The sequence below is a fragment of the Suricata suricatta genome, chromosome 5, assembly GCF_006229205.1.
Source record: "Suricata suricatta isolate VVHF042 chromosome 5, meerkat_22Aug2017_6uvM2_HiC, whole genome shotgun sequence".
NCBI lineage: Eukaryota > Metazoa > Chordata > Mammalia > Carnivora > Herpestidae > Suricata > Suricata suricatta.
Genome location: NC_043704.1, coordinates 129,128,703 through 129,154,767, shown reverse-complemented (window position 1 = coordinate 129,154,767; position 26,065 = coordinate 129,128,703). Strand labels below are relative to the sequence as shown.

The 26,065-nt window shown below is 40.5% G+C and overlaps 1 protein-coding gene across 1 annotated transcript in view; it reads left to right on the top strand.

The window, feature by feature from the left end:
- LOC115292844 (collagen alpha-6(VI) chain) overlaps positions 1-26,065 on the top strand; it is a 105,214-nt gene that overhangs the window by 2,249 nt on the left and 76,900 nt on the right. Inside the window, exons 2-11 of the mRNA XM_029940829.1 lie at positions 133-729; positions 1,996-2,616; positions 3,868-4,428; positions 5,188-5,745; positions 7,763-8,338; positions 10,352-10,921; positions 18,231-18,574; positions 18,658-18,736; positions 22,658-22,812; positions 24,815-24,907. Coding sequence (XP_029796689.1) covers positions 133-729; positions 1,996-2,616; positions 3,868-4,428; positions 5,188-5,745; positions 7,763-8,338; positions 10,352-10,921; positions 18,231-18,574; positions 18,658-18,736; positions 22,658-22,812; positions 24,815-24,907 — 4,154 coding nt within the window. The remainder of the gene's footprint in view (positions 1-132; positions 730-1,995; positions 2,617-3,867; positions 4,429-5,187; positions 5,746-7,762; positions 8,339-10,351; positions 10,922-18,230; positions 18,575-18,657; positions 18,737-22,657; positions 22,813-24,814; positions 24,908-26,065) is intronic.

Genomic DNA, 26,065 nt, shown 5'->3' with positions numbered 1-26,065 from the left:
ATTATTTTCAGTTCATTGGGAAGCTATCAAAAATACAAATAAAGGAAAGTAGGTTTTATCCAGATGGTTGACATTAAATAGGTAGTAAATTTCTAAAGTTTGTGCTTTGTTTGTATGTCTTTGGGTTTGTAGGCCCTGAGTATGCAGATGTGGTGTTTCTGGTGGACAGCTCTGATCACCTGGGCACCAAGTCCTTCCCTCTTGTGAAAACGTTCATCAACAGAATGATCAGCAGCCTCCCCATAGAGGCCCACAAGTACCATGTGGCCCTGGCTCAGTACAGCGACCAGCTCCACACCGAGTTCCAGCTGAACACGTTTAAGAGCAAGAACCCCATGCTGAACCACCTCAAGAAGAACTTCGCCTTCATGGGCGGGTCCCTGCAGATAGGAAGTGCGCTCCGGGAGGCCCACAGGACCTTCTTCTCCGGACCGGCTGGGGGGAGGGACAAGAAGCAGTTTCCCCTGATTCTGGTGGTTCTGGCTTCATCGGCGTCTGAGGATGAAGTGGAAGAGGCCTCCAAGGCCCTGCGGGCAGACGGGGTGAGAATCATCTCCGTGGGGGTGCAGGACGCTTCTGAGGAGGAGCTGAAGGCCATGGCCACGGATCAGTTTCATTTCAACCTTCAGTCTGTCAGGGACCTGGGTGCCTTTTCTGCAAACATGACGCAGATCATCAAGGAAGCGGCCCAGTACAGGGATGGAGTGGCAGATGACGTGCTCGTGGAAGGTGGGTTCAGGGCACATATATAGAATGGTGATTAATTGCTTTTGAAAAATCGGTATGGAGAGAGAATTGAAACTGTGAACGTCCCTTTCCTTACAAGTTGGGCTGCATTTTCAGATGTTAAATATTCACGTGTTCAAGAGGACCCAAGGATTGTGGCCATTATAAATCTAATGGACCCTACAAATCTTGGTTTTTCTACGTTTCACTTACCATGTTGCATGTCATCGACGCATCTTAAAATTTAGGGACTCCTCCCTACCACTGAGCTATCAGTCTCCTTGGGCTTTAGTGGCGATGCAGTTTTATTATGGGTTCCTTTAAAAGGTAAATTTGTTCCTAAATAATTCCTTGCCGCCTCAAACCACATAATGTAATCACAGAATGACAGCACTAGAAACAGCTTCAGAAAGGCCAAACTTTTGTTTCTGCAGAAATTTGCAGGTGTTCTTTGAGGTGACATGGCTCTGGCCCCGGGCCAGGCTGAAGTTTGAAATCAGGTAGATCAGGCTCCTGGATTCCCAGGCTCCAGCCTCACACCGCCTCCCTTCCTGCTGCTGGCTCCTGATGAACTTCCTGTGTTCTGCTCTGCCTCCAACTTGGTGTCCTGTGTCCTGGTCTGTCCTCTTGTACCGTTAACAAGAGTGGCCGGGAGTTCACGAACATCATTTAAGTGAGGGTCAGGGAAGAGCCAGGAAAAACAATCTGCTCCAAGTGTACACGTCTTAATAAGTAACATAGGAAATTCAGATTACTGCTGCTTAAATCTGTTTGAACGGCACAATATAATTGTTAATAATAGAGAATGCTTTTCTTGTGGCAATCTATGAAAATATGAATCCTATTACTAGCATCTTTTCCAAATAAAATAGTGGAAAGTGCAATTGCTATTCCATTACCACCTCTTAGGAATATTTGGTCTCTAATTATTGATTTTAATTATATTTTAATATGATCACAGTGGAAGCTATTCATTGAGTGACTTTTATGTACCAGGCCCCAAGCAAAGCACAGGATCACATTTACTCCCATAGAAATTTCATGAGATAAATGTTATTTTCACAGATAAAGTAATTAAAGCTGGGAGTTGAGCTCAGATCCAGTATTTGAATCTAGGACCTTGTGATCTCAGCTTCATAATCATCTTGTACACAGCCTTCTTTAAGTGTATAACTGAGCTCTGGTAAATGTTCTCCATGCCTTCTAATGCTGAGCAAAGATGCCCAGCCTCTAGCTAAAGTTGTGCTTCTTTATTTCTTGTGCACGCAGTTTGCCAAGGCCCCTCGGTGGCTGACGTGGTGTTCCTGTTGGATGTGTCAATCAATGGCAGCCAGGAAAACTTTGACTATCTTAAGGAATTCCTGGAAGAAAGTGTATCTGCTCTTGACATAAAGGAAAATTGCATGAGGGTTGGCCTTGTGGCCTATGGCAATGAAACGAAGGTGATAAATTCCCTCAGCAGGGGCGTAAATAAGTCAGAGGTTCTCCAGAACATAGAGAACCTCTCTCCCCAGGTTGGGACAGCCTACGCAGGAGCCGCCATCAGAAAGATCAGGAAGGAGGTGTTCAGTGCACGCCATGGCAGTCGGAAAAATCAGGGGGTGCCCCAGATTGCCGTGCTGGTGACCCACAGACCATCAGAGGATAACGTGACCAAGGCAGCTGTTAACCTCCGGCGCGAGGGCGTGACCATCTTCACCATGGGAATAGAGGGGGCCAGCGACAGCCAGCTGGAGAAGATCGCCTCTCACCCTGCCGAGCAGCATGTGTCCAAACTGAAAACCTTCTCTGACCTGGCCGCTCACAACCAGACATTTCTGAAGAAGCTGCGGAACCAGATAATGCACACGGTCTCTGTCTTTTCAGAACGCACTGAAACGCTCAAATCTGGTAAAGTCCTTAGCTGAGAGAAGGATTATTCAGATTCTTTTCCTTTTCTCCTGTCTCTCGGGTATCCTACATAGAGAAGGGATTTGCAGGGCATGCTGTGGGTAGGAAGAATAAACTCTTGATTTCTTACCTTTGCTTAATCCTTCAAAGTGTAAACTGGGGGAAAATGAAAGCCATTGTAGTGCTGGAATGGGGAGAAGGGGTTTCCCTTCCAGGATTCTTCATGAATTATAAGCAAACACCCTAGAACATCATCCTTTGTTGTTTTTCTGTGTTTACTTTTCTCTTTTTCTGCTTTGCTTCTCACATTCCCCTGTTCTTTCTTCCTTTCTTTCTTTCTTCTTTTTTTAATGTTTATTTAGAGAGAGAATCCCAGGCAGGCTTAGTGCCATCAGGGGCAGAGCCAAACATGGGGCTTGAACTCATGAACTGCGAGATCATGACCCGAGCCGAAATCAAGGGTCAGACGCTTAACCGACTCAGCCACCCAGCCCCTCCTATGTCTTTTTTCTTTCTGTATTTTTCTCTCCTTTTCTCCCATCATCCTCAAATTCCAACCTAGAGAAGAAACAGGAAGCATGAATTGGTTTGAGGACAAAGTGATTTGTTGTGAAGTATTGTTCTAGTATCTGTGAGTTTGGAGAGACAGAGAGCAACGTATTTTAAATATTTTGTATGTACGTGTGTGTACTATTAAATTATGTATAGATATACATGTGCACATATATGTACACATTCTTCAACAAATACTGCTGGCATGTTTACTGTAAAAGTGTTGTTGTCCTCCACAAGTAGGACCACTGACCACACCTCTATTAATTGCCTGGGAGTAGATGAGGGCATAGTTTGTTCAAGTTTTTAAGGAAGAGAGCTCCCCTGCCACAATGTCCAGTTAAATACCTTCTCCATTTCCCAACATACCACTTGCCTCTTGGCTAAGAGGCTTATTAATAAGGGAGGTGACTTGTAAAAATCTTCGTGTCTTCTTTCTAATATTTTATTGTATCCACATTTGCTCTGATTCATGTCAGAGAACTATCCACATAGTTCTTAAACTCTCAGAAGCAATCCGTTTGGCCCCAGTGATGCTAAGATTCTTCCTACATTAAACTAGCAGTGTGTCTTTTACGACTAGAGGCTGTTTCCCATTTTTCTGTCTCAAGATGCTTGTATTGTTCTACTTCCCATATATTCCCATTCCTTCTTCACACTTGCCTCAGTGCTACAGCCAACTTTCTGGTTCCATTTTAGGTTGTGTGGAAACTGAAGAAGCAGACATTTATCTCCTCATTGATGGCTCTGGAAGCACCCAGGCCACAGACTTCCATGAAATGAAGACCTTCCTGTCAGAGGTCGTAGGGATGTTCAACATTGCTCCCCAAAAGGTGCGAGTTGGGGCCGTTCAGTACGCTGACAGCTGGGACTTGGAATTTGAGATCAATAAGTACACTAACAAGCACGACTTGGGAAAGGCCATTGAGAACATCCGGCAGATGGGCGGGAGTACAAACACGGGCGCAGCCCTGAACTTCACACTAGGGCTGTTGCAAAAAGCGAAGAAGCAGCGAGGAAACAGAGTGCCATGTCATCTTGTTGTCCTGACGAATGGCGTGTCCAAGGATAGCATCTTGGAGCCTGCAAACAGACTGAGAGAAGAGCTCATTCATGTTTATGCCATTGGGGTCAAGGACGCCAACCAGACACAGCTGCGAGAAATCGCAGGCGAGGAAAAGAGGGTATACTACGTGCATGACTTCGACGCTTTAAAAGACATAAGAAACCAAGTTGTTCAGGAAATCTGTGCTGAAGAAGGTAGGTGGCATGGTGACTTTACTTTGTGACTTCAGCTCATAAATTACTATCCTGCAATATTTGACACAGGTTTAGAGAAACAACATAAATTTCCAAGTCAGGGCTTGTTGACTTGGATAGCTATGTTTGCTCTCTGGAGCAAAACTAGGGAGCCCATTATGGTGTTGTTCTAATTAATATCTGAAGCATAAGAAAGATGTTTGGAGGAGTTCTCCCTAATAAATATTCATTAGCCTCTTCCTACAAATCTCTGCTAGATTAGACCTATCATTAGACATTGCAAATGACTTCTGCTTTTAAGTACCTCAGATTTATTTAACTTTTTAATAAAACTTTTATGAAACTTTTAGAACTATATTAGTAATCTTCAACCTGGGGTGATTTTTTGCCTCCTTAGAATATACCTGCAATGTCTAGTGAAACTTTTGGCTGTCATAACTTGAGGAGTGCTCCTGGCGTCTAACAGGTAGAGGTCAGGATACTGCTAAATGTCCTACAGTGTCCTACGATGCATGGGCTGGCCTCCATGGTAAAAATTCTCACAGTGCTAAGGCTAAGATATTCTGAATTACATATTAAAGATAACAAATAGAAGAGTCTCACTTTTATTGCCTTCAGTGCTCTATTTACCTATTAGCAATGCTTACCAAACTCACACTTAACTTCGGTATAGAATTATTTGTGTTTTGGGGTTTTCTTGTTTTCCCTTAATCTTTTTACCTGAAGCCAACTCAAATAAACCTCTTGTCTTCCGTACAGCCTGCAAAGAGATGAAAGCGGACATCATGTTTCTGGTGGACAGTTCTGGCAGTATAGGACTTGAAAACTTCATCAAAATGAAAACATTTATGAAAAACCTCGTGAGCAAATCTCAGATTGGGGCAGATCGGGTGCAAATCGGTGTAGTGCAGTTTAGTGACATCAATAAGGAGGAATTTCCACTCAACAGATACATGTCCCAAGATGAAATTTCAGATGCAATAGACCGGATGGCTCACATTGGAGAAACCACTTTGACTGGTAGCGCCCTGACATTTGTGTCTCAGTACTTCAGTCCTGCCAAGGGGGCCCGGCCCAATGTCAGGAGGTTTCTCATCCTCATCACTGATGGTGAAGCTCAGGACATAGTCAAGGAGCCAGCAATAGCTCTTCGACAAGAGGGTATAATTATCTACTCTGTGGGGGTGTTTGGCTCCAATGTCACCCAGCTTGAGGAAATCAGCGGGAGGCCAGAGATGGTTTTTTATGTTGAAAATTTTGATATTCTACAGCACATTGAAGATGATCTTGTTTTTGGAATATGCAGCCCCCGTGAAGGTAGGTGTGAGCATATGCGCTAGTAGGCTTACCCAAAATATGTCTGTTAGCCATTATTTCTTGAATTAAGTACACTACTATTTGAATATTGTAAACTTTGTTTAACTGAAATGTTCATCCTAGTGGCTTTTTACCTATGTATAAGATGCACATTTCCTCATAAAAATGGTTGAATTAATACAGAATCATTTGGGGCCCCCAGATTGTTACTCATTTGTAGACAAAGCAGTAGGGCAATGTCCTAGATCTGGTTCCCTGGAAACAGAGCTGAATCAGGGGTTCTTGGGGAAGTGATTTATTGAAGAGGCATTTTCAGAAGGGGAGTAAGGGAAGTAGGACAGGGTAGGGGTAGGAACTGAGCGAGGAGGCCATCTCAGCTAGAGTATAGCTTCAGCCTGACTCCATGGGAGAACTCTGGAGCATGAGTTATACCACAGAGTCTGTTCCACCTGGAGGCAAGCAGCCAGCCTCCTGGGCAAGTTGGCTTCCCTTTGACCTAATATCCAATGTATGTTTGTTTTACAAGAGAACGTTTGTAAAAATACTTTGATATTAAATCCTATCAAGGAAGAGTATCATATGGGAACGTGAGCAATGGATGCCTCCAAGGAAGTAAATAGTAGAGTCCCCCTCCTCCTCCCATGAAACCGCAAATCAAAGGGACTGATTGACATTGTGATCCCTGGGCCTTGATGACTGAGGCATTCTGAAAAATCTCTATGAAGAAGATGGATCTTAACAGAGTTTTGAGGAAAGAGAGGAACATTGTTTTTCAGAGAACAGATCTGTCCAACTTCCACTGGAAGGTTTGGTAATTGCAGTATATGCTTTGTAGAAAATATACCTGGATTGTATTTCTCAATAATTCCACTTAGAACAAATCTGAACTCTTGGAAGGGTGCCGACACTGAGCGCTCTATACTCCAGCCCCTTGGGTAATGCAGGCAGGCTCGCCAGGGTGGCCAAAGGACAGAGAGATGTAGTTTATTCTTTTGTAGAACGAGCCTTTCTTGAGAATTTGGTTTATGACTATGTACTCATGGTCTCTAGTCAATGAAGTAAGTACATTGATTGGCTTTAAGGGTTTCAACTGCCCTGCTACATAGCAACCAAGCGGCTTGCAGATGAAGGAAATGGGGCAAGCCATGAGGGAGGGGGCCTATTTTGACCCCATTCTGTTTCTCCAGAGTGGGTCAGTTAATGTTTGGAACATACCTTTCTAAGGCCTGTGGAGAGACTGTGCTGCGTAAGGACTAAATCATTAACCATCTTATCATTCTACTCTTCCAGCACGAATGAGTTATAGTTTAGAACTCTGTGCCTTTAAATAGAATATGTTACACATACATGGATTAAGTAAGTAATTGGGTCTTTCCTGCTTCACTGTTCCATGATATTGACCCAAAGTTTGAAAAGTTAATAGGAGCATCATGCCAGGACCACTTAGGCCAAGTGTGAAATGGGCTTATTTCTAGGATGAGGCCCAATAATGACAATAGATAATGTTTCAATGAAGTTAAAAAGGAAGAAGATGTAACCTTGAAGAATCAGTATACAGTGTTGCCAAACTCATTTTCATGTGGTCATTTCCCCAAGGTTCATCTTAATAAAATCTCATCCCTGTGGCTTAAAAAAAAAAAAAAAAAGACAAATCTGTATAAATGAAAGCACATGTTGAAGAAACTATTTATACAGGGGAATTTCTACAGAATTTGTTTCCTTTTTCGTCCAAAGCATTTGAAGTGTTTATTCCTATGATCCTGTGACTGTTGGCCCTCTCTGTGCCTCCTACAGTAGGCTTCACATCTGCCTTCTCCTAAAGCTTATCTTACTATTTCTACATACTAGCAGCACAAATGTATATGTACATCTGTTACCCAAGGAATAGACATACTAATGTACAATTTGATCTCATGAAGAGGAGACCCTGGCAATTTAAACACAGGCATGAGGAGAGGAGTCTCCCATGATGTCCAAAGCTAATTTCATGTGGTTTTCCTTCTTCCTCTTCTTATAGAATGCAAACGAATTGAAGTTCTGGATGTTGTGTTTGTAATCGACAGCTCTGGAAGCATTGACTATGATGAATATAATATCATGAAAGACTTTATGATTGACTTGGTGAAAAAAGCTGATGTTGGCAAAAATCAGGTCCGGTTTGGGGCTCTGAAGTATGCTGATGACCCAGAGGTACTGTTTTATCTGGACGACCACAGCACAAAATGGGACGTGATTTCAGTGCTCCAGAATGACCAGCCCATGGGGGGCAATACTTATACTGCTGAGGCACTAGGCTTTTCAGACCACATGTTCACTGAAGCCCGGGGCAGCCGCCTGCATAAAGGGGTCCCCCAAGTCCTCATTGTGATCACTGATGGGGAATCCCATGATGCAGATAAGCTCAATGCCACAGCCAAGGCCTTGAGGGACAAAGGCATTCTTGTTCTGGCCGTGGGTATCGCTGGTGCCAATCCTGTAGAGCTGCTAGCCATGGCGGGATCAAGTGACAAGTACTTCTTCGTGGAGACTTTTGGAGGCCTGAAGGGGATATTTTCAGATGTGTCGGCCAGTGTATGCAACACTTCAAAAATAGGTAAGGTTTGTCAATTACGTTTTTCTTAATTATCAGCAGAGGTCCAAGTGAGGGAAAAACCAAAACAATAGCCTTCAGGAGCAAGTTCTCTAGAGAGGAGAGAAGGACATTGAATTGTCCTAGAACTCCCCATGTTTTAGAATCTCAGGGCTGGAAGGATCTCAAGGACATTTTATTTGGCCTCCTCCCCAAAGAGGACCACCTTCTACAGCATTCCTACTCATTGCCTAAACCCTTCTAATGATGGGGAATTCACCATTTTTGAACAGGCTTTATGGATCAGAACACAGAGTTGTTTACACGTCCTTCCTACCCACATTTACCTACACGCCTTCTTCCTCCTCTTCACATAAGAAATCAATTCCACCTCTTCCTAAGAGCCAGCAGGCATTGCCTGAAGTCTCTCCACAGCTGGAAGTCTCTCGTCCCTTCACCCTATTTCTGATATGGTGCAAGCTCGTTTAAGACATGGAGCCTAATATTAAATTCCAGACTCCAGTGTTTCCAGGGCAGAGCACAGAGGACTTCGTCTGCCGTGTGTTTTTAGTTCTGTGGCTGGAGATTACATTGCCACATTTATCTATGTATACATTCATTCATTCACTCATTCATTCATTCAGTTGCCATTCTATACCTTTGTTTTAAAGGGACACTATAGTCCATGAAAATCCCTTAGTATCTTTATTAAGGTGTGTTTTACTAAAAATACTAAGTATCATTCGATGAATTGCTGTTAATCCAGGATTCCAACATCTTGGGTGCAGTTCCTTTTCTGGCTTTCTTGTGCCTTCCCTCCTTAGAAGGCAGCTACCACCTTTTTCTTTCATTAAACTAACAAAATCTGTCTCAATCTCACTGAAAACTGGGATTACTCTTAGCTTCTGTTGGCAAATGCCGAAAATTTGATATGTCCTTTTAAATCCACTCCAGAAGTTGACATTGAAATTTTGTATTGAAACTTCTCCCTTGAGTTATATGGAAACCAATTTGACAATAAACTATTAAAAAGAAAGAAAGAGAGAAAGAAAGAAAGATAGAAAACTTCTCCCTTGGGTATAAAAAAAAACCACAAAGTGTTTTATTTCCTTTATTTGAAACTGAAACAAAGGAATTCAATGAGCTAACCAATTCCTGAAGTTAACTGATTCTGTTTACCAGATTTCTCTTTATCCCTTCCTTGCTTGTCTTGACTGCTGGAATCTCAAACACCTTTAATCCTAGGCTAACATGAGAATTAATTAAGTCAGTGGTGAGTTCTCTAGGGGAATTCAAGGAAATTATAATGTTTACCAGAAGGCTGAGGAACACACAGGAGTATGTGCCAAGCATAACTCATTCATTGGCAGTGGTATTTCATATTCTTTTTGTTTTGTATTTGTTGTATTAATACAAAGGAAGCATCTCTAAACTATATTGCATTGTTCAAAAATGTTTTTCTCAAGTAGATGTTCTTACCTATATGGATGAGAAAAAGGGGTAAAAAGAAGAAAACAGACAAGATAGAGGCTGGAAGGCATGGTTTTAAAACCTTAGTTTTCCCTAATAATAACCAGAAAAGTATTGATTGGCTTAACTAGCCAGGGAGGCTGAGTCCATAATACAGACCATCTGTCTTTTTGTTTGAGCCTCTAAATGGATGTGTACTAGTTAGTTTTTTCTTGCTGTGCTGCTACTATCACTGGGCTTTCTGGAAGGGTTAAGGCTAGATTGCAGGCAAGACTGAATTTTCTCTGTCCCCCTCCCCTGTTCTTTGGCATCTCCAAAAAGAAAATGCATTAAGACCAAATGGAAAACCCAAGAAAGGCATAAAGGGATATGTGAGTTGCTTGTGTCTTTATGAACTGTTTTTATTTCTTCTCAATTAAGGTGACCTCTAAATGGCATATGAAAAGAAACCATCTTTGGAAATAGCATTTCTATATAGCAACAAACACATAACCTCCTCTTTCTAGGTTCAAGAAAAAAAAATAACAACCTGATTTTTGTTGTTATTCCCTTCCCTCTTCTTTGTAGATTGTGAAATTGAAAAAGTAGATCTTGTTTTCCTCATGGATGGTTCAAATAGCATTCATCCAGATGACTTCAGGAAGATGAAAGAGTTCTTGGCATCTGTTGTTCAAGACTTTGATGTCAGTGTCAACAGAGTACGTATAGGAGCTGCCCAGTTTAGCCATACCTATCGACCAGAATTTCCACTGGGAAGTTTCATAGGCAAAACAGACATCTCGCTTAAGATTGAAAGCATCCAGCAGGTCTTTGGATACACACACATCGGTGCTGCACTCCGGCACGTGGGGCATTACTTCCGACCGGACATGGGCAGCCGGATAAATGCAGGTACCCCACAAGTGTTGCTGGTTCTCACAGATGGCCAGTCCCAAGATGAGGTGGCTCAGGCCGCTGAAGACCTACGACACAAAGGCATTGACATTTACTCTGTGGGCATCGGGGATGTGGATGACCAGCAGCTCATTCAGATCACCGGGACTGCAGATAAAAAACTGACGGTTCATAACTTTGACGAACTTACAAAGGTCAAGAAAAGGATAGTTCGCAACATCTGTACTTCAGGGGGTGAGAGCAGTAAGTATTTAACGTGTCCTTCGTATTTCTTCCTTCCCTATCTTTGCCAACATTGTCCTCAAGCTCTAGTAGGAGAATTTAAATTTGTGCCTCTGGATTTCAGACTGACCTTTTCATAGTCATCATGAATTTCTTTTGTGGCTTGTGAATTGAAAAATAGGACCTATGAGAGCCTTTGTCTCTCTTTTTTTTTCTCCCATCTCCTGGGAGTGCACGCCCCCTTTGCGAATGAGAATGCTATGGCTTCCAAAGGTGTGAGGCCATTGTTTACAGTCCCATTGGTTTCAGAGATTGGAGATCAAGTCTCAAAGACATAAACGATTCTACAGGTTTTGGTTGCCTGGCAATAGGGCCTTCAGGCTGTCAGGTGCTGCGGTACAGGTGTATATAAAATGAACAGCCTTGAAGATTTATATCTTTATTATGAAACATTTCACCCAGAAGTTACTAAATATCTTCTCAAAAATTAGTCCATTTTGACATTTTTCCAACAGATGGAAGGAAGGGTCTTGAAAGATGATTTTTTTCTATTTTTATAGAAGTGCCCAATGGGTGGGCCGTGATTCTGTGTCACTACATATGGTAAACCTAAACTCGAGATTTTCACTAGGAACAGGAAAGCTATAGGATTGCTAGAGGCCAATCTGGAGACAGCCTGGCTCCAAATCCCTGCTCAATGGCCATTTTTTTTTTTCTTGGACAAGTTGCTTACCTTTTCTAAGTTCAATTTTCTCATCTGTAGAATGTGAACGATAGCAGCACCCAGTTCAAAAGATCATTGTCAAGATTAAATGAGAAAATGCGTATTTAAACTTTATAATTACATCCCAGGTGTCATGCTTATTCAGAGTAAAGTCACTTCATTTTTGTCTACCACTGATCCGTGAAATTTATTCATGGGGACCAGCTCTTTCCTTGCCCCTAGTCACTTTCAGGAAATATGTGAACTTTTTCTCAGTGATTAATATGTCCATCAAAAGGTAACCACCAAAACTAAAAACTTGATTGAAGGTTACTGCACTTTCTCGGCCTCCCACAGGCTGCTCTCCCACCACGACAGAGGAGGCCACACATGGCAATTTACCTGCTGTTCCCCACCGGCCACTTCTGTCCACCCTTCCAGACCCTGCCCTCTTACTGCCAGTCATGATTTCTGGCCTCTCCAGAATGGGTTAGGGAAGGAAGAAAAGCAAAAGAAATACAGAAAAGTTCTTACTTGATGATGCTTGCCAAGAATTGGTTTTTCTGTGACCATGTAAATCTGGGTCTGTTCATGGGCTTTTCAAAGACTTCCCTTCCAGCCCTCTACCATCTCTACCCCAACCAAAGCACATTTGTCAGGGAATCTCTCAACCACAGTTCCCTCGAAAAAGGTAAGCGTATCTCTATTCCAGATGTTCCCTTATGTCTTTCAGAGCCTCTGGGCTCCAGCTTTATTCTGCTGCCATCTCTTTGGCCTTCCAGTTAGCCTTCTTGGACAGCACATCAGAGGAGTCCACAACAACTCCTTATGTGTGGCCATGTCAGCTCCATGGGAAACGATAACCTATCCGTTGCCCCCATAAACATGGGAAGTATGGCCCCTCAGTATGGTCACCTCTCCTTTGCAGAGACAGCAGTGTACCATCCTGTGGTTCATTCTTAAGAATTTTTAGGATTGTCTCATCTCTGAGTTTTCTCTTAAAGCTCCTCTTACCTGGCTTACTGAGGCAATTACCCCCTTCCCTTCTATGTGTATCTATGTGTACATGTAGTGAGAGACCCCACAGCATAGCAGCAGTTCTTTCCCCAAAATGTTCTCCTAAGCACTAAGCCCAAACCTTTAATAAGACCCAATGTGTAGGCTAAAGGTTAAGTGTTGTATAATTGATTAGGGACTACTGTGTTCGTAAATCCTGCTTCATGTTTTCCCCACACTTTGGAATGTCTGGTGAACCCAGCTAGACCTTCCACATTAATTTCCTGTTTCACATGAAATACCCATTTCCAATCATTAGGCGGAAAATTATCTTGGAACCATCTAGTCTCTACTTGAGAAAGTGAGAAAACCATGTTGAAAGTCAAAGCAAGGAGTATACACTCCCAAGTAGTCACTAAGTTATCTTTAAAGGAAATAGCCATGAATGTAAAAATAAATACATGAAAGTACTCTATGTTAAGATAAACTTGAAGTCATTACTGCAGCAAGCAAGAATTTGAGGACTTTGTAGCCAAGCTGTGGACTAAGGACTGATGAGCCTAGAATGAACACTGATAAGGCTCCAAAAGCATGTGCAAATATACTAGAAAATACCAGCTCTTCTTAAATTACAAACCCTGAGTCAAGGAAATCAGATAATAGTTTAGTATGACTCAAAGCAAATCAGACATAGAGCCTAAACATCTAGCTTTGCTTCTTATTTAAAATATGCATAAGTTTGGAGAAGTCACTATCCTTTCTTCTCTCATCTGTGAAGCTAAATCCTCTTTTTCTGATTGTACACTATGATTCAGTATGTGTGAAAGGACAGGCAGCTGCTTAGAAATATGAGGGAAGTAAGAATCAGTGTTTTTTAAAAATTTTTGTTAATGTGTATTTTTGAGAGAAATAGAGTACAAGCAGGGGAGGGGCAGAGGGCGAGGGAGACACAGAATCCAAAGCAGGCTCTAGGCTCTGAGCTGTCAGCACAAAACCTGATACAGGGCTTGAACCCACAAACTGAAATTGTGACCTGAGCCACCCAGGTGTCCCAAGAATCAGTATTTCTTGAACATCTGTGAAGAGTTGAGCATGGTGCTCAAAGCATTTTAAATGCATTAGCTGATTACATTCTCTCAAAATCTACATAGTTTGTATTTTTCTTCCTATTTATAATGAGGAAACTAGGCTTTAAAGGAATATTGGTAACCTGGCCCAGATCATACAGGAACAAACAACAAATGTTGAAACCTAGTTCTGTCTTACTCCAACCCTTTTTTTTGTTATTGTTAAAACAAGCTGTGTTCTTGTTATAGTTGTTGTCTAGGTTATCTGATGCTGACATTATAAAGGACTGGTGTCTAAGTGTTGTGCTTCACCAATTAATAGCTGAATTTAAACATTGTGTGTATCCTGAAATTGTTCCCACGAGCTGCTGCCCCCTAGGGAGACCACTTGCTGCCAAACTATCACTTTTACTTCTACTTCTAGTAGAACTTGTAATCTGCTTGACCTATCAACACTAGCCACACAGGAAGCGGTAAAGTGAGGTTAAAGTACTTCAGTGTATGAGCCCCGGACCAGCCTGGATCTGAATCCCAAGTGCGAGATCCACGGTAATAACTGGGAGACCTTGGGCCAGCTGCTGTAAGTCACAGTAAAGTGAATATTGGAAGAGTTTCTGCTTATGCTGTTTCATAAAGACAAGTGAGATAGTGAATGGGAAGTACATGGCAAGCAGGCACAGAGTATTTGTAACAGAGTATTGCAGAAGGTATCTTGAAATGATCTGGTAAATAAAAATACATGGAATCGTGGGGTCAGTTCAAAGAAGTACAATTTACCAAGAGTTCCTTGATTTAGGAACATTAATATTTTTTGCAACAGTTCAGATTTATGTTCAAATTTCATGTCTCAATTTGCAAAAATTCCCATAAACAACTAAACTCCAAAGTCTGTTTTCTTACCTTCATGTTTGTTTTCCTGATTTTTCTTCAAGCCTGACTCTTCTGACCATCTAGAGGAGATATCAGGCAGTGTTCAGGATATGGAAATGCTCCCTCTTTCATGGGGCCATGATTGAGTAGCAAGAGAATCAATGGCACCTCTTATCATTTACATCATCCTGGATAGATTAATCAAAAAGGAGAGTTAAACGAGAGGTTAGTCTGATCAAGATGAGGATTTGGTTCAAGGAATGTGCGAAATATAAGGACAAAGACAGGTGATCGTTTCCGACTTTCCTTGAAAGTTCGGTCTTGATTAGGTTCTGTAGAAAATGGAGCTCAAAGCAAAGTTTATATGCTGATGCTTTATGTGCTAATCCTTTGAGAGTACAATCCCAGGGAAGCAAGAGTGCGTGTAAAGGAAGTGATCTAGAAAAAGACAAAAAGTAAATACAAAACGGCGTGTTCCTAAGCTTGTGCAGCTTCTTGAGAAACCCTAATTGGTGCATTAGTCATGCAGAACATCACCGAAGAAGCTGTAAGGAACAACCACGTAGACGGATCCATCAGGACAAGTAGAGAAGAGGACCTGTGTGCCAGTTTCCTCTCAACTACTGCCTTTCATTGATCAGAGTTATTCTCAAGGAGAGTTCATTCTCCCGCCCCACTGTGTTGTGTTACTCAGCCTTTCGAGGAAACCAGACACAGGACCCACAGTGAATTCTATCTGTGGCCGTAAGTGGTGAAAGGAGCCAGAGTTCCCGTGACTTCAGCTGAGTTGGACATGGGAACCAGAGTCACCATGGCCCTCCTGCACTGAGGATGATGGAGGCCATGTCAAAGCCTTCCCTTCTGCCATACACTGTTGGGAGACCAGATGATGGTGGAAACTGAGACTACTCAATGGACAAATGTCCAAGTCCTGGATTGGGTAGGGGAGAAGTAGTAAGTCTGGGAAATACTATAAACCAGGTCTCTTACACTACCTATTTTCTAGATCATTCTTTTTTCATCTAAGATATCTCTTCTTTCAAAAGCCCCAAATAAATTTCTTTCTTATCCCAACCAATAACTGCTAATCACCTAACTTTTCCCTTTAAAACATTTAAGAATTGTTTTCTACTCTTACTGATATGTCCTACCTTCTTGACAGTATTTCTTAATACTAAGAATCTGCCATCAACTCCAATTATGGGCTTTCTTTATAAGTCAGATAATTAAAATCAGCTTTTAGGTCTGGCAGGGAACTGTTAAGACTACCTAGTTAGCCCAGTCCCCTCTTTTCTGTTCTTTTGTATTTTTATTTTGGAATGTATAATCTTATTTTTATAAACAAGAAAATTAATGCTCAAAAAGGTTAAGAGATTTGCCAGAAGTCATTTAACAGAAACAGAGTGTGACTAGTCCATGACTAAAAGTAAACGTTGAGCCTTCCCACTTAACAACATCTCCCTTCCAGGCTTCCATACGGGTTTATGAGGATGCTCCAAACACAAGTTTTGCATCCACAGCCAGTCTTGTGGACTCCCTTCCTGATTTGCCCTGTGTTTATTGGCACTTTTCGATATCCCTTCATCTTATCTTAAATTAACCCTTCCTTATTTCTCTTTCCCAAAACAATTGCCTGCCTTTTGTTAGCTCTGGGGGCTCCTGATTTGAAGGCCAGTGCCTCTGTAGACTTGGTAATGCCCTTCATTCCATGAGAACCATTTGATTAGTATGGCCTCATCTCTCTAATTGTACTTAGACACATGGCTGCCAACTCTAGACTTGTTCCTCAAATTCCATTCCATTGATCACATTATTATGGAATCATTTGTCAATTTGAATTAGTTAAATAAACCCAAGGAACTTAGTTACTAGAGTTTCCACTTTCAGTAATCTAGACAAAAAGTTAAAACACTTAATTTTTAGAGGGGACAGTTCCCAGGATTATTCAATGACAACTGTTTTCCTCGAAGACTGTGATCTTTTTGGGTTAGTGAATTGTTTTCTGTTCAGGGGTTAAAACAATGTTCATCCAAGAGTGAAACTTGAAATCTCAAGTTACAAATGAAAAGATATTGATTCAAGAGAGATTTTGGAAAGGACATATTCTGATACTTCCTTTTGACTAGTTTCTTTCTCCTTATCTCCCTTTCTAAATATTGGAGAAGAGATTTTCCAATAAGCAAAATAAGCAATAAAGAAAAACTGAAGAAACCCACCTTTCAGATTTTTTGATAATAGTAATTTACCTCAAATGTCATGGTGAGAATTGATGACCAAATAAGGCTTTTATTTTCCCTCACCCAAATATTTTCTCATTAAACATGAATAAGGGTGCAAGGAAGTGAGATAAAAAATGAATTAAAGTTACTGACCCTTATTTTTAAGGTTTGAAAATGACATTTTTATTTCAAACAACAGTTGCAAATGTACGACTGACCAGTGTGTCTGGAGGTAGTGTAGGTGGGCATTTGTCCACACAACAAATATCTGAAAAACTGCTTATCTGAACAAAGCAAATTAAAAATAAACATTCCTTCCCACCTTTTTTTGTTGTTGTTGTTGACCAAGCAAGCTGGTAAAATTTGTTGAATTTGTATATAGCTGAACTGGCTGGAAAAAATTGAAGTTGTGGAAAGTTGAAGTTCTGGAAAGAAGAGTGCATATGTCATGTGACTTTATCCTTCTCTGATTATCTTTCCTTTCAGAGGCTTAGTTTAAATTATCACATTCTGGGGTGCCTGGGTGGCTCAGTTGGTTGTGTCTGACTCTTGATTTCAGCTCAGGTCATGATCTCACCATTGGTGGGTTTGAGCCCCACATCGGGCTCTGCATTGACCACTCCAAGAAGCCTGCAGCCTGCTTTAGAGTCTGTGTCTCTCCCTCTATCTCTGCCCCTCCCCTGCTTGTTCTCTCACTCTCAAAGATAAACTCTATGTGTTTATTTATTTAAATTATCAAATCCCTTCTAGTTTCTTCAATGCTTATGTGTCCCTGGCCTTAATAAGGATGAGAGCAAAGCACTCTAAATGCAAAACCTTTCTAAGTATTTCTCGAATCCCCAGATGGCAATGGCTTCAGCTTCCTGACTGCCTGAGCTCTGAAGGCATAACGTGACATAAACTAAGCAAGATCCCAAAGATTCTCTTGGAGTTTTTCTTTTTTACTTTTTCTTTTCTGAATGGATGTTAGAAGACAAAAAGAAGAATCAAGGATTCTTTTTAGGGAGAAAAATCATCATAGTCATCACTTTAGACAAATCCTTCATGATTTATTTTTTCTAAATGACAATTCAAATTTTTGTTTTCCTTATAGTTAAAATTTTTCAAATAACCTTAATTAGTAGGTAGCATGATATGGATTTCCTATTTTAGACTATTAACATTTCCACATATAATTTTAGATACTTAGATGATCTTGCATGGCTTTTTCAGCAGCCACAAATGAAGTCTTTTGGAACTTTGTTACAAAATCATCTAGTTTTTATACCAGCTAAAAATATATTGTCTATAATTTTACAGGATATGAAACAGTGATTCTAAGCCTCTTCCTCTATTCATTCGTGTTCTTCCTTGTGTTTCAGCTTTATAAGTGTAATCAAAATAAGAATCTCAAGTACCTTGATTCAGACATGGCATCCAAGCCAAATAAAGGTATTTGTTGATATAATAAGATATACTTTTCCCTTGAACCCTAGATTGTTTTGTGGATGTTGTGGTCGGATTTGACATCTCAACTCATGAAAATGGGCAGACGTTGCTGGAAGGTCAGCCTTGGATAGAAACCTACCTTCAAGACCTCTTACGTGCCATCAGCTCCCTCAACGGGGTAAGCTGTGAGGTGGGCACAGAGACTCAGGTTAGTGTGGCTTTTCAAGTGACCAATGCCATGGAAAAGTATTCCCCCAAGTTTGAGATCTATAGTGAAAACATACTCAACAGCTTGAAGGATATAACAGTCAAAGGACCATCTCTTCTCAACGCAAACCTCTTGAGTTCTCTGTGGGATGCATTTCAGAATAAATCAGCTGCTCGAGGAAAGGTAATCTGACTTTATTTTATTTGTCAATCTGTGGTTTCAATGACATCCTTTTTACTCATTTTTCTTTTTGAATACTTTCCTAGGTGGTTCTCTTATTTTCAGATGGGTTGGATGATGACATCGAAAAACTTGAACAAAAATCTGATGAACTGAGAAAAGAAGGTATTGAGCATGGAGGGGGAAGGGGCAGTGGGAAAAGAGTGTTTAAGGACTTTATAACCTCAGAACTCATTTCTGGCTCTTAAGTTTTCAAGCACTCAAATAACCCTGAATTTACCAGCCAGTATGCACTGGGGAGAACAAATGAACTCCTGGAACATTTTGGCATCTACTTTTTTCTTCATACACTATGCACGTGAAACAGCACTGAATACAAAGTCATACCCTTTTTCTTGTATCACTGTGTTTCTTCTTCCTGAGCTTTCCTGGTAAATGGTCCTGTCTCCCTTGGTGTCTGCAGAAGTGAACAGTGTATTTCTTCTTGACCAAGGAATAGGAGAGTTGGATTTTCTTCTGACACTGTTAAAGTTTCCAGAATTGCATGCATTGTTGGACAAGTCTATTTGTGTTTTTGAGCTTCCTAATTAGTTCCTTCCTTCAGACCACAGATGGACCAACCATGGTGCTTATGAGTTTTTAAAGCACTGGCACTGGGCTTTCATTTTGGGAACCTATGCCCAGACTGACTTATCATCAGTTCTTACTAAAATATGGATCACTGGAAGAAAAATGCATCCACATGTTTTGGTTTGACTAAGAATAGAAAGACTCTCCTGTAAGTGGATGCTATTGGTGCCCCACCCACACCCCCTTTCCGAGCAGATTCCCCCATCTTCCAGCTGCTGTGATTATTGGCTGCTAGAAATTCACAAATTCTCCTTTTTCTGAAGAATTGCTATTGGCCAGTGGAAGCCACTGGAAGGTTACTCCCTACCCCACCTGTAGGCAGTAGGTAGAGTACAAAGAGTTGGACGTTTATCTCAAAATAGCACCAGTTCTCTGGTGTAATTTAGGTTCAAGAGTTCCCCCATGGGACCAGGGTGAAACTAGTCTTCAGCTGAAGCACTCTCGAGCTCAGCTCCTTCTGCTCTATCTTGCTTTCTTCACCCCATTCTTCTAAGAGTGCTTCCTCAATAAATTGTACGCATCCAAATCCCTGTCTCAGCTTTTTCTGGGGAACCTGGCTAAAGACAGCTGCTTAGGCTGCTCCCCAGTTAGCTGCTAGAAGCTGGGTGGATTTTATCTTTTTCATTTGGTTCTCTCTTCTCAATCTTAAACAAATTCCAAAGTTAACTTAATTTACAGCTGGAAAATAATTTTTATTTTACCCTTTATTTGTTAAAGCTGCTTTCTTTTTCTTCTTTCAGGTTTGGACTTTTTCTAATGATCTGTAGTGGAGGATATTAGTGAAGACTGAGAATAAGACCCTAGAGTGCTTAGTATGGGTGGGTAGGGTTTTCTTAATTTCAGCTTTTCTTTTATGGAGAAAAGATATATCTTTTGCAGACAACATAAGAGTTTTCTCTGTGAAGTTTCCCTCAGAAAACCCAGATTTCTAAGACCAACCTTCTTTCTCCCAACTCCCAAAGAAAAACTAATAAATGACCTTCAACTTCAGAAGCTAGATTTTTAATATCCCCCAGAATCTTTGAATGGGAGAGACAAAGGGATGGTGGCCATAATGCTTTTTGAAAGTGTTAAATGGCTGTCAATATGGATAAGGAGTACCTCTAGTTCTGGCTTCCCATATTTAAACATATATGATTTCAGTTTATGTTTGGCCCATGGTCTCTTAACCTAGGAAAGCATCCCTAATTTGAAGTTGGGCATCTATATATGTCAACTGTGCAATTATCATGAAACAAGAGGAGACCAAGAGAAGAGGATCCTCAGTGGTGGATGTAGTTTTATAACTAACCCATATGGACTGGAGTTTGAATTTAATTTTTTTAATCTATTGCTCTAGAGTCTTCTCAGAGATTCTTTTATTCTTTCAGGTTTTGTAATCTTTTCTTCCTGAACTTATTTTTAGAAATTGTATTTAAGATTATCTGACTTCTTTTTTTTATTTTTTTATTTTTTGTTCATTTTTGAGAGGCAGACACAGAGTGCGAATGGGGGAGGAGTATAGAGAGACGGAGACACAGAATCCGAAGTGGGCTCCAGACTCTGAACTGTCAGCACAGAGCTGGACATGGGGCTCGAACTCATGAACTGTGAGATCATGACCTGAGCCAAAGTTGGATGCTTAACCAACTGAGCCACCCAGATGCCCCAAGATCATCTGACTTCTTATTAGATGGGTCTGAAAGGAGCAGTATCGGAGTCCTCCATCCTGAGAAAAACAGCTACAAATGATAGTTATACGCATACTTCCTGCAAATCAACAATCCCATGGTTCTCATAACTCTTAAATTTTTGTATTTCCTGGAACACATAAGAAAAATTCCCCCTTATAAATAGATCCATTAACATGCCTTCTCTTGATCATTAAACTCTGTTGATGAATTCAACATTCCTCCTTGTCTATCCCAGCCCACTCCACCAATCCTTTTCTTCTTGTCATTCTCATTCCTGGAAGAGAAGCTAATGCCTTGTTTGTTTGAGTTAAACTGGAGATGTCAATGCTAAAACCAGGAAAGGCCAGGCAAAACAGGACAAGTTCATCACCCTATTCTTTAATGCTTCTTTCTTTCCTCCACCTCAGCCAACCACTCTGCTTTCCTCTCCTATAACTTGAGCCTTTCCAGTATGTACCTGAAACTTTGTTCTCTTCATTCTCCTCCTCTTCTAATTCAAAATGATTCAGAATCAAATATACAGTTAGAAGGCATTCTGGACACTCAGGTCCATGAACATCTTTTTTTTTTTTTCTAGTTCATTGGTTTCCAGGTCCTATCTAAAGAATTCTTCACCAATCTATAATGAAATGAGAAAACTTAGTCCAGTGGAGTCATATTTTCATAAAGCTAAGTTTATTCAATTTTAGGATTGCTCTTTACTCTGATTATGTCATTAGTATGTTTTTGTTATTAAAATATCCTTTGATTGTGGGCTTTGGAATCAGGCTTTCCAGATAGAAACCTAAAAATACCACTTGAGCCAGTAATTTAACCTCTCCAAGCTTCAGTTTGCTTGTCTGTAAAATATGGCTATGATCCTACATGCCCATACAGTTGTATTTGTATCTTACAAATAAGATAATGCATAGAAAGCACTTAGCCAACTTCCAGGTACATAATAACTATTAAAAATGAGAGCACAGTAGTTACTATGGTTACCTCCACCATAACAATTTCCAGGGTTATTACCATTATCATTTCATGGTTATATCAATCAATACTTTATAATTTCATGTTTGTATTAATTAATACTTTGCTATTAAGCCAACCCTTTGTCAGTCCCTGGAAGTTTTCTTTGAAATATTCTGGTCTATAAAATTCCAAAGCTTATGAGCTACAGCTCTGGATGATTATATGTCATTTATTTCTAATTGCCTGACAAGAGGTCTCTTACTGTCTTATAGTCACTTACTGTAATTCCAACTGGATTATTGATTCCTTATGAGGTCCTTATAGCTGTGCTTCTCAAACCTTAATGTGTCTACAAATCATGTGATTTTATTAAAATACATATTCTGATTCTATGGGTCTGGGATGGGGCCTGAAATTCTGTATTTCTGATAAGTTCCCAGGCAATGTTAGTGCTGCTGTCAAAGGAACCCCCTTTGAATGACAAAAATTTAGAACACTTGCTTTGTTGATCTATGAATTCATGTGTATCTTAGTATGCTCTCTGAACCTTTTTAAATCACTCTATCTCACTTCAACTCATGAGGGAACTGGAAGTTCTACTGTAATATCCCCTGTCTCCAGTTTAATTAGTTTTGAGAAATGCAATTCCTTTTGTTCTCTGATGATAGTCTGGTCACTTGTCAGTTTTACATTGTGTGGTTGGGTGAAGTTGACAATAAAAATGAGTGTTCCTCTTGCAACTGTTTTCCTAAAATAACAGCATAGGTATGTATGCAAAAAGATTAAAATAACCAAACCCACCTCACCCGGAGTAAACTGTGTTGGATAGGCCTGAATGCACTCATAACTGTTGCTCTGGATGGAGCCAGCGACACAAGTGACCTAGCTGACCTTCTCTACATTGAATTCGGGAAAGGGTTTGAGTATAGGACCCAGCTCACTATTGGAATGAGGGACCTTGGGAGCCGACTGTCAAAGCAACTGGTAAGTTACTCAGAACAGGCTGGTAAGTTTAAATGTTCTGTTTTGTAAATAGATTGAATATTAATGCTTATGAATTTCACTTGGGAGTGAAAATAGCTTTTCTGAAATAGTGAACAACCTAAATAAGAGGGCATTTTGAAAAAAATGATAGAGATTTATCAAAGCAAGTTTAGTTAATATTGCAAAAAAAATAAAAATAAAAGGAAGAAGAAGAAACTGAATGGCACTTACAGTCCTGCCCAAATTACAGTCACTGAACATAAGCATCAGAGGGAATCTGAGGTGAGAGGTGAGTCCACTGCTTCCTCAGCCAGCCAGAGTTCACGTCCCTTGCGGGTCCTAAGTGTCCCAGCTTACCACAGTGAGTATGTCTAGTGTTTAAGAAGTGTATTTTCCCTGCAACATGGCTTGTAAAGGAGAATCCACTGCACTTGGACTTCAAAGAAAAAGCAACCTGCTTCAGGGTTAGAGGAAGAACAAATGATCTGGAGATGGAGCCTCCTATGTTGTCCTGTGTGTGTATCTTCAGTGTCTTCACTGAGATGTTTGCCTTGTGAACTCTCTTTAGAATCCAACGCTGATGTGAGATGCATTCCAGTCATGCTCCTTTCAGAAATGCATACAAACTCAAACCGGAGGGAATGGTTGCCAAGTCACATGGCACTATTGCACCTTCATGACAGGCTAATAATTTGTGATTCACTGATGATTTATAAAATCTATAATCACATCAAGACACTTCTCAATAACATGCTAGTGCCTGCTGTTTTCCACCTGTAGAATTTGCATACAAATAGGTGTTTAAACACAGTTTGTTCAGTGTAGAAATTATGTAAAAATACTCCCTTCAAGAATATAGAGGGGCACCTGGGTGGCTCAGTTGGTTGAGCATCTGACTCTTGATTTCAGCTCAAGTCATGATCCCAGGGTCATGGGATTGACCCCACTTTGGGCTCTGCAACTAAGTGTGAAGCCTGCTTAAGATGCTTTCTCTCTTTCCCTCTGCCCCCTCCCCACCTCATGCTGTGTACTGACAGCCTGGAGCCTGACACGGGGCTTGGTCCCACAACCATGAGATCATGACTTGAGCCGAAATCAAGAGCTGGCACTTAACCAGATGAACCACCCAGACCCCTGTGGAGAATTTTTTTTTTCTAATGGGTGAAAAGGAACATTATATAATAATAAATACAGGAGCATAATTGCTAAATGGTTATAACAAAAATTCTCATTTTTCATCACACTAGAATTTATATGGGAAACTTCTCAACACAAAGATTGATTCAACCCTACTCAGGCCAAGCATGATGTTTACTGCAAACTGAATTTTCCTAAAAATTAATCTTATGAGTCAATTATTAAAATGAAGTGGAATCTCTCATTTTTTCAGAGGATGAAAATGTTCAGCATAAAATTCCCTGACATTTTTCAATCTGTTATATGGAATCTTTTTCCCATGTCCCCATCCTTCATAGCAAGTGTTGTGGAAATGTTGAATGTGTGATGGTGTTTTAGAAATCCTGTCACACACAGACTTTTCTGGAAATGTTTACCATTGGACTCCATTCTAAGCATATGACATCGGACACTGTCTAAATCCTCTAGCATGCAAAGATTTCACAGAACAGGGAAAGGAGCAAATAGCATTTATTTTATTGAACAAAATAGTGGGGACAAAATGATATAAGGTAATCAACTCCACCACAGTCAATGCTGGGATGGAGTGGGAATAGGACAGTAGTGTGCATGGCTAAACTAATAGCATTTCGAGAGCACAAAAACCACTTTGATCTGATTCTGAAGTCTTCATGTGGTGGTCCTTCAGACCACTGAAGGAAGGATAGCAGCTAAAGAAGATTTCATTCTCTTTATGGAGCACGGTCTCTTTAATAGCAAACGGGCTTCTGAAATTGTCATAGAAGCCTGAATGACACTACTGAGCTTGTGTGTGTGATTGGGAAGCAGTGCCTCCAATGTAACGTACTTCCTACCCTCTGCCAAGGTTAATGTTGCTGAGAGGACATGCTGCTGTTTATTCTGCAAGTGCATTGGAGGGGATGGCACAATGGGAGATCCTGGACCACCGGGCAAAAAGGTGATTTTAATTAAGATTTATGGTGTACTTTATTTGAATGTCATATGTCTGAAAGACATGGGTTTAGGTATAAATAAAGGATGATTTTAACTTCTAGATAAGGCCTGTGAGGTAACCATTTATGATAGTCCTCATATTCTATGTCAAATTAGATAGTCCTGGCTTTTCCGTGGCATTCTAAATTGGAGTCTTCTAAAAAAACTTTCTATACAAGTGTCAGGAGAACTGCTGCTAAGATCCTTGATTATCCAGTGTTCAGCAGTGATGACAATGACCCAGAGAAATTGATTTGATCTCTGTGTTGAGTAATGAAAACCTCCTGAATATCAGCGGCACTTCAATTTCCATTTTTAATGACTATAGGTCCTATAAATGAAGTAGGGAATATTTGGGATAGTCTGCTGAAAAACAAATTAGGTCAGAGCACCCTAACCTAGCAAGAGATATGGCGATGTTTCAGTCAGCTTTCACTAGACCAAAAGTGTCACAGCTGTATACGTAAACATGTCAATTATAAAACAGTAACCAACAACAGATTCATGGATTTCCTAACCAAAAAAATATATGTACTCTTATGTTAAAAAAAATACATTTTGGGATTTAGAAAATGTTAAAACATGTACAAACACACTATGGATGTGTTTAATAATGATTTCAATACTACTTCTTTAGTTCTTTACATGTGTGTTTGATTTGTGAGCAATTTATAGATGGCACTATAACTCCCAAACCAACATGTTTGTGTCTCTGAATAAAGTTTTCGGACTATTTCCTGAGTGCTTCAACTTCATGAAAGGAGAATGACAGATTTTTTTAAAGCAAGGCTCAGAAAGAATGAAATGTGTGTGGTCTATTTTTCTATGTGTAGCATAAATCCTAAAAAAGGAGTTTTTTAAATCAAAAGAGGATAATTCTAGTCTGTCAGGAGCAAATATAGCTGTGTGGACTTGAACATCCGTCTGAGAAAGAAAATTCCAGCCCTGGATATAACCCCAGAGAGAGTTATGAACAATATTATGATGTACACATGCACACTCATTTGAGTCATCTGGATAATTGTTTCAAAACTACATTTAGAAACGTTTTTTAATTTATTTTGAAGAGAGAGAGAGAGAATGCACACAAGCTGGGGAGAAGCAGAGAGAATACCAAGCATGC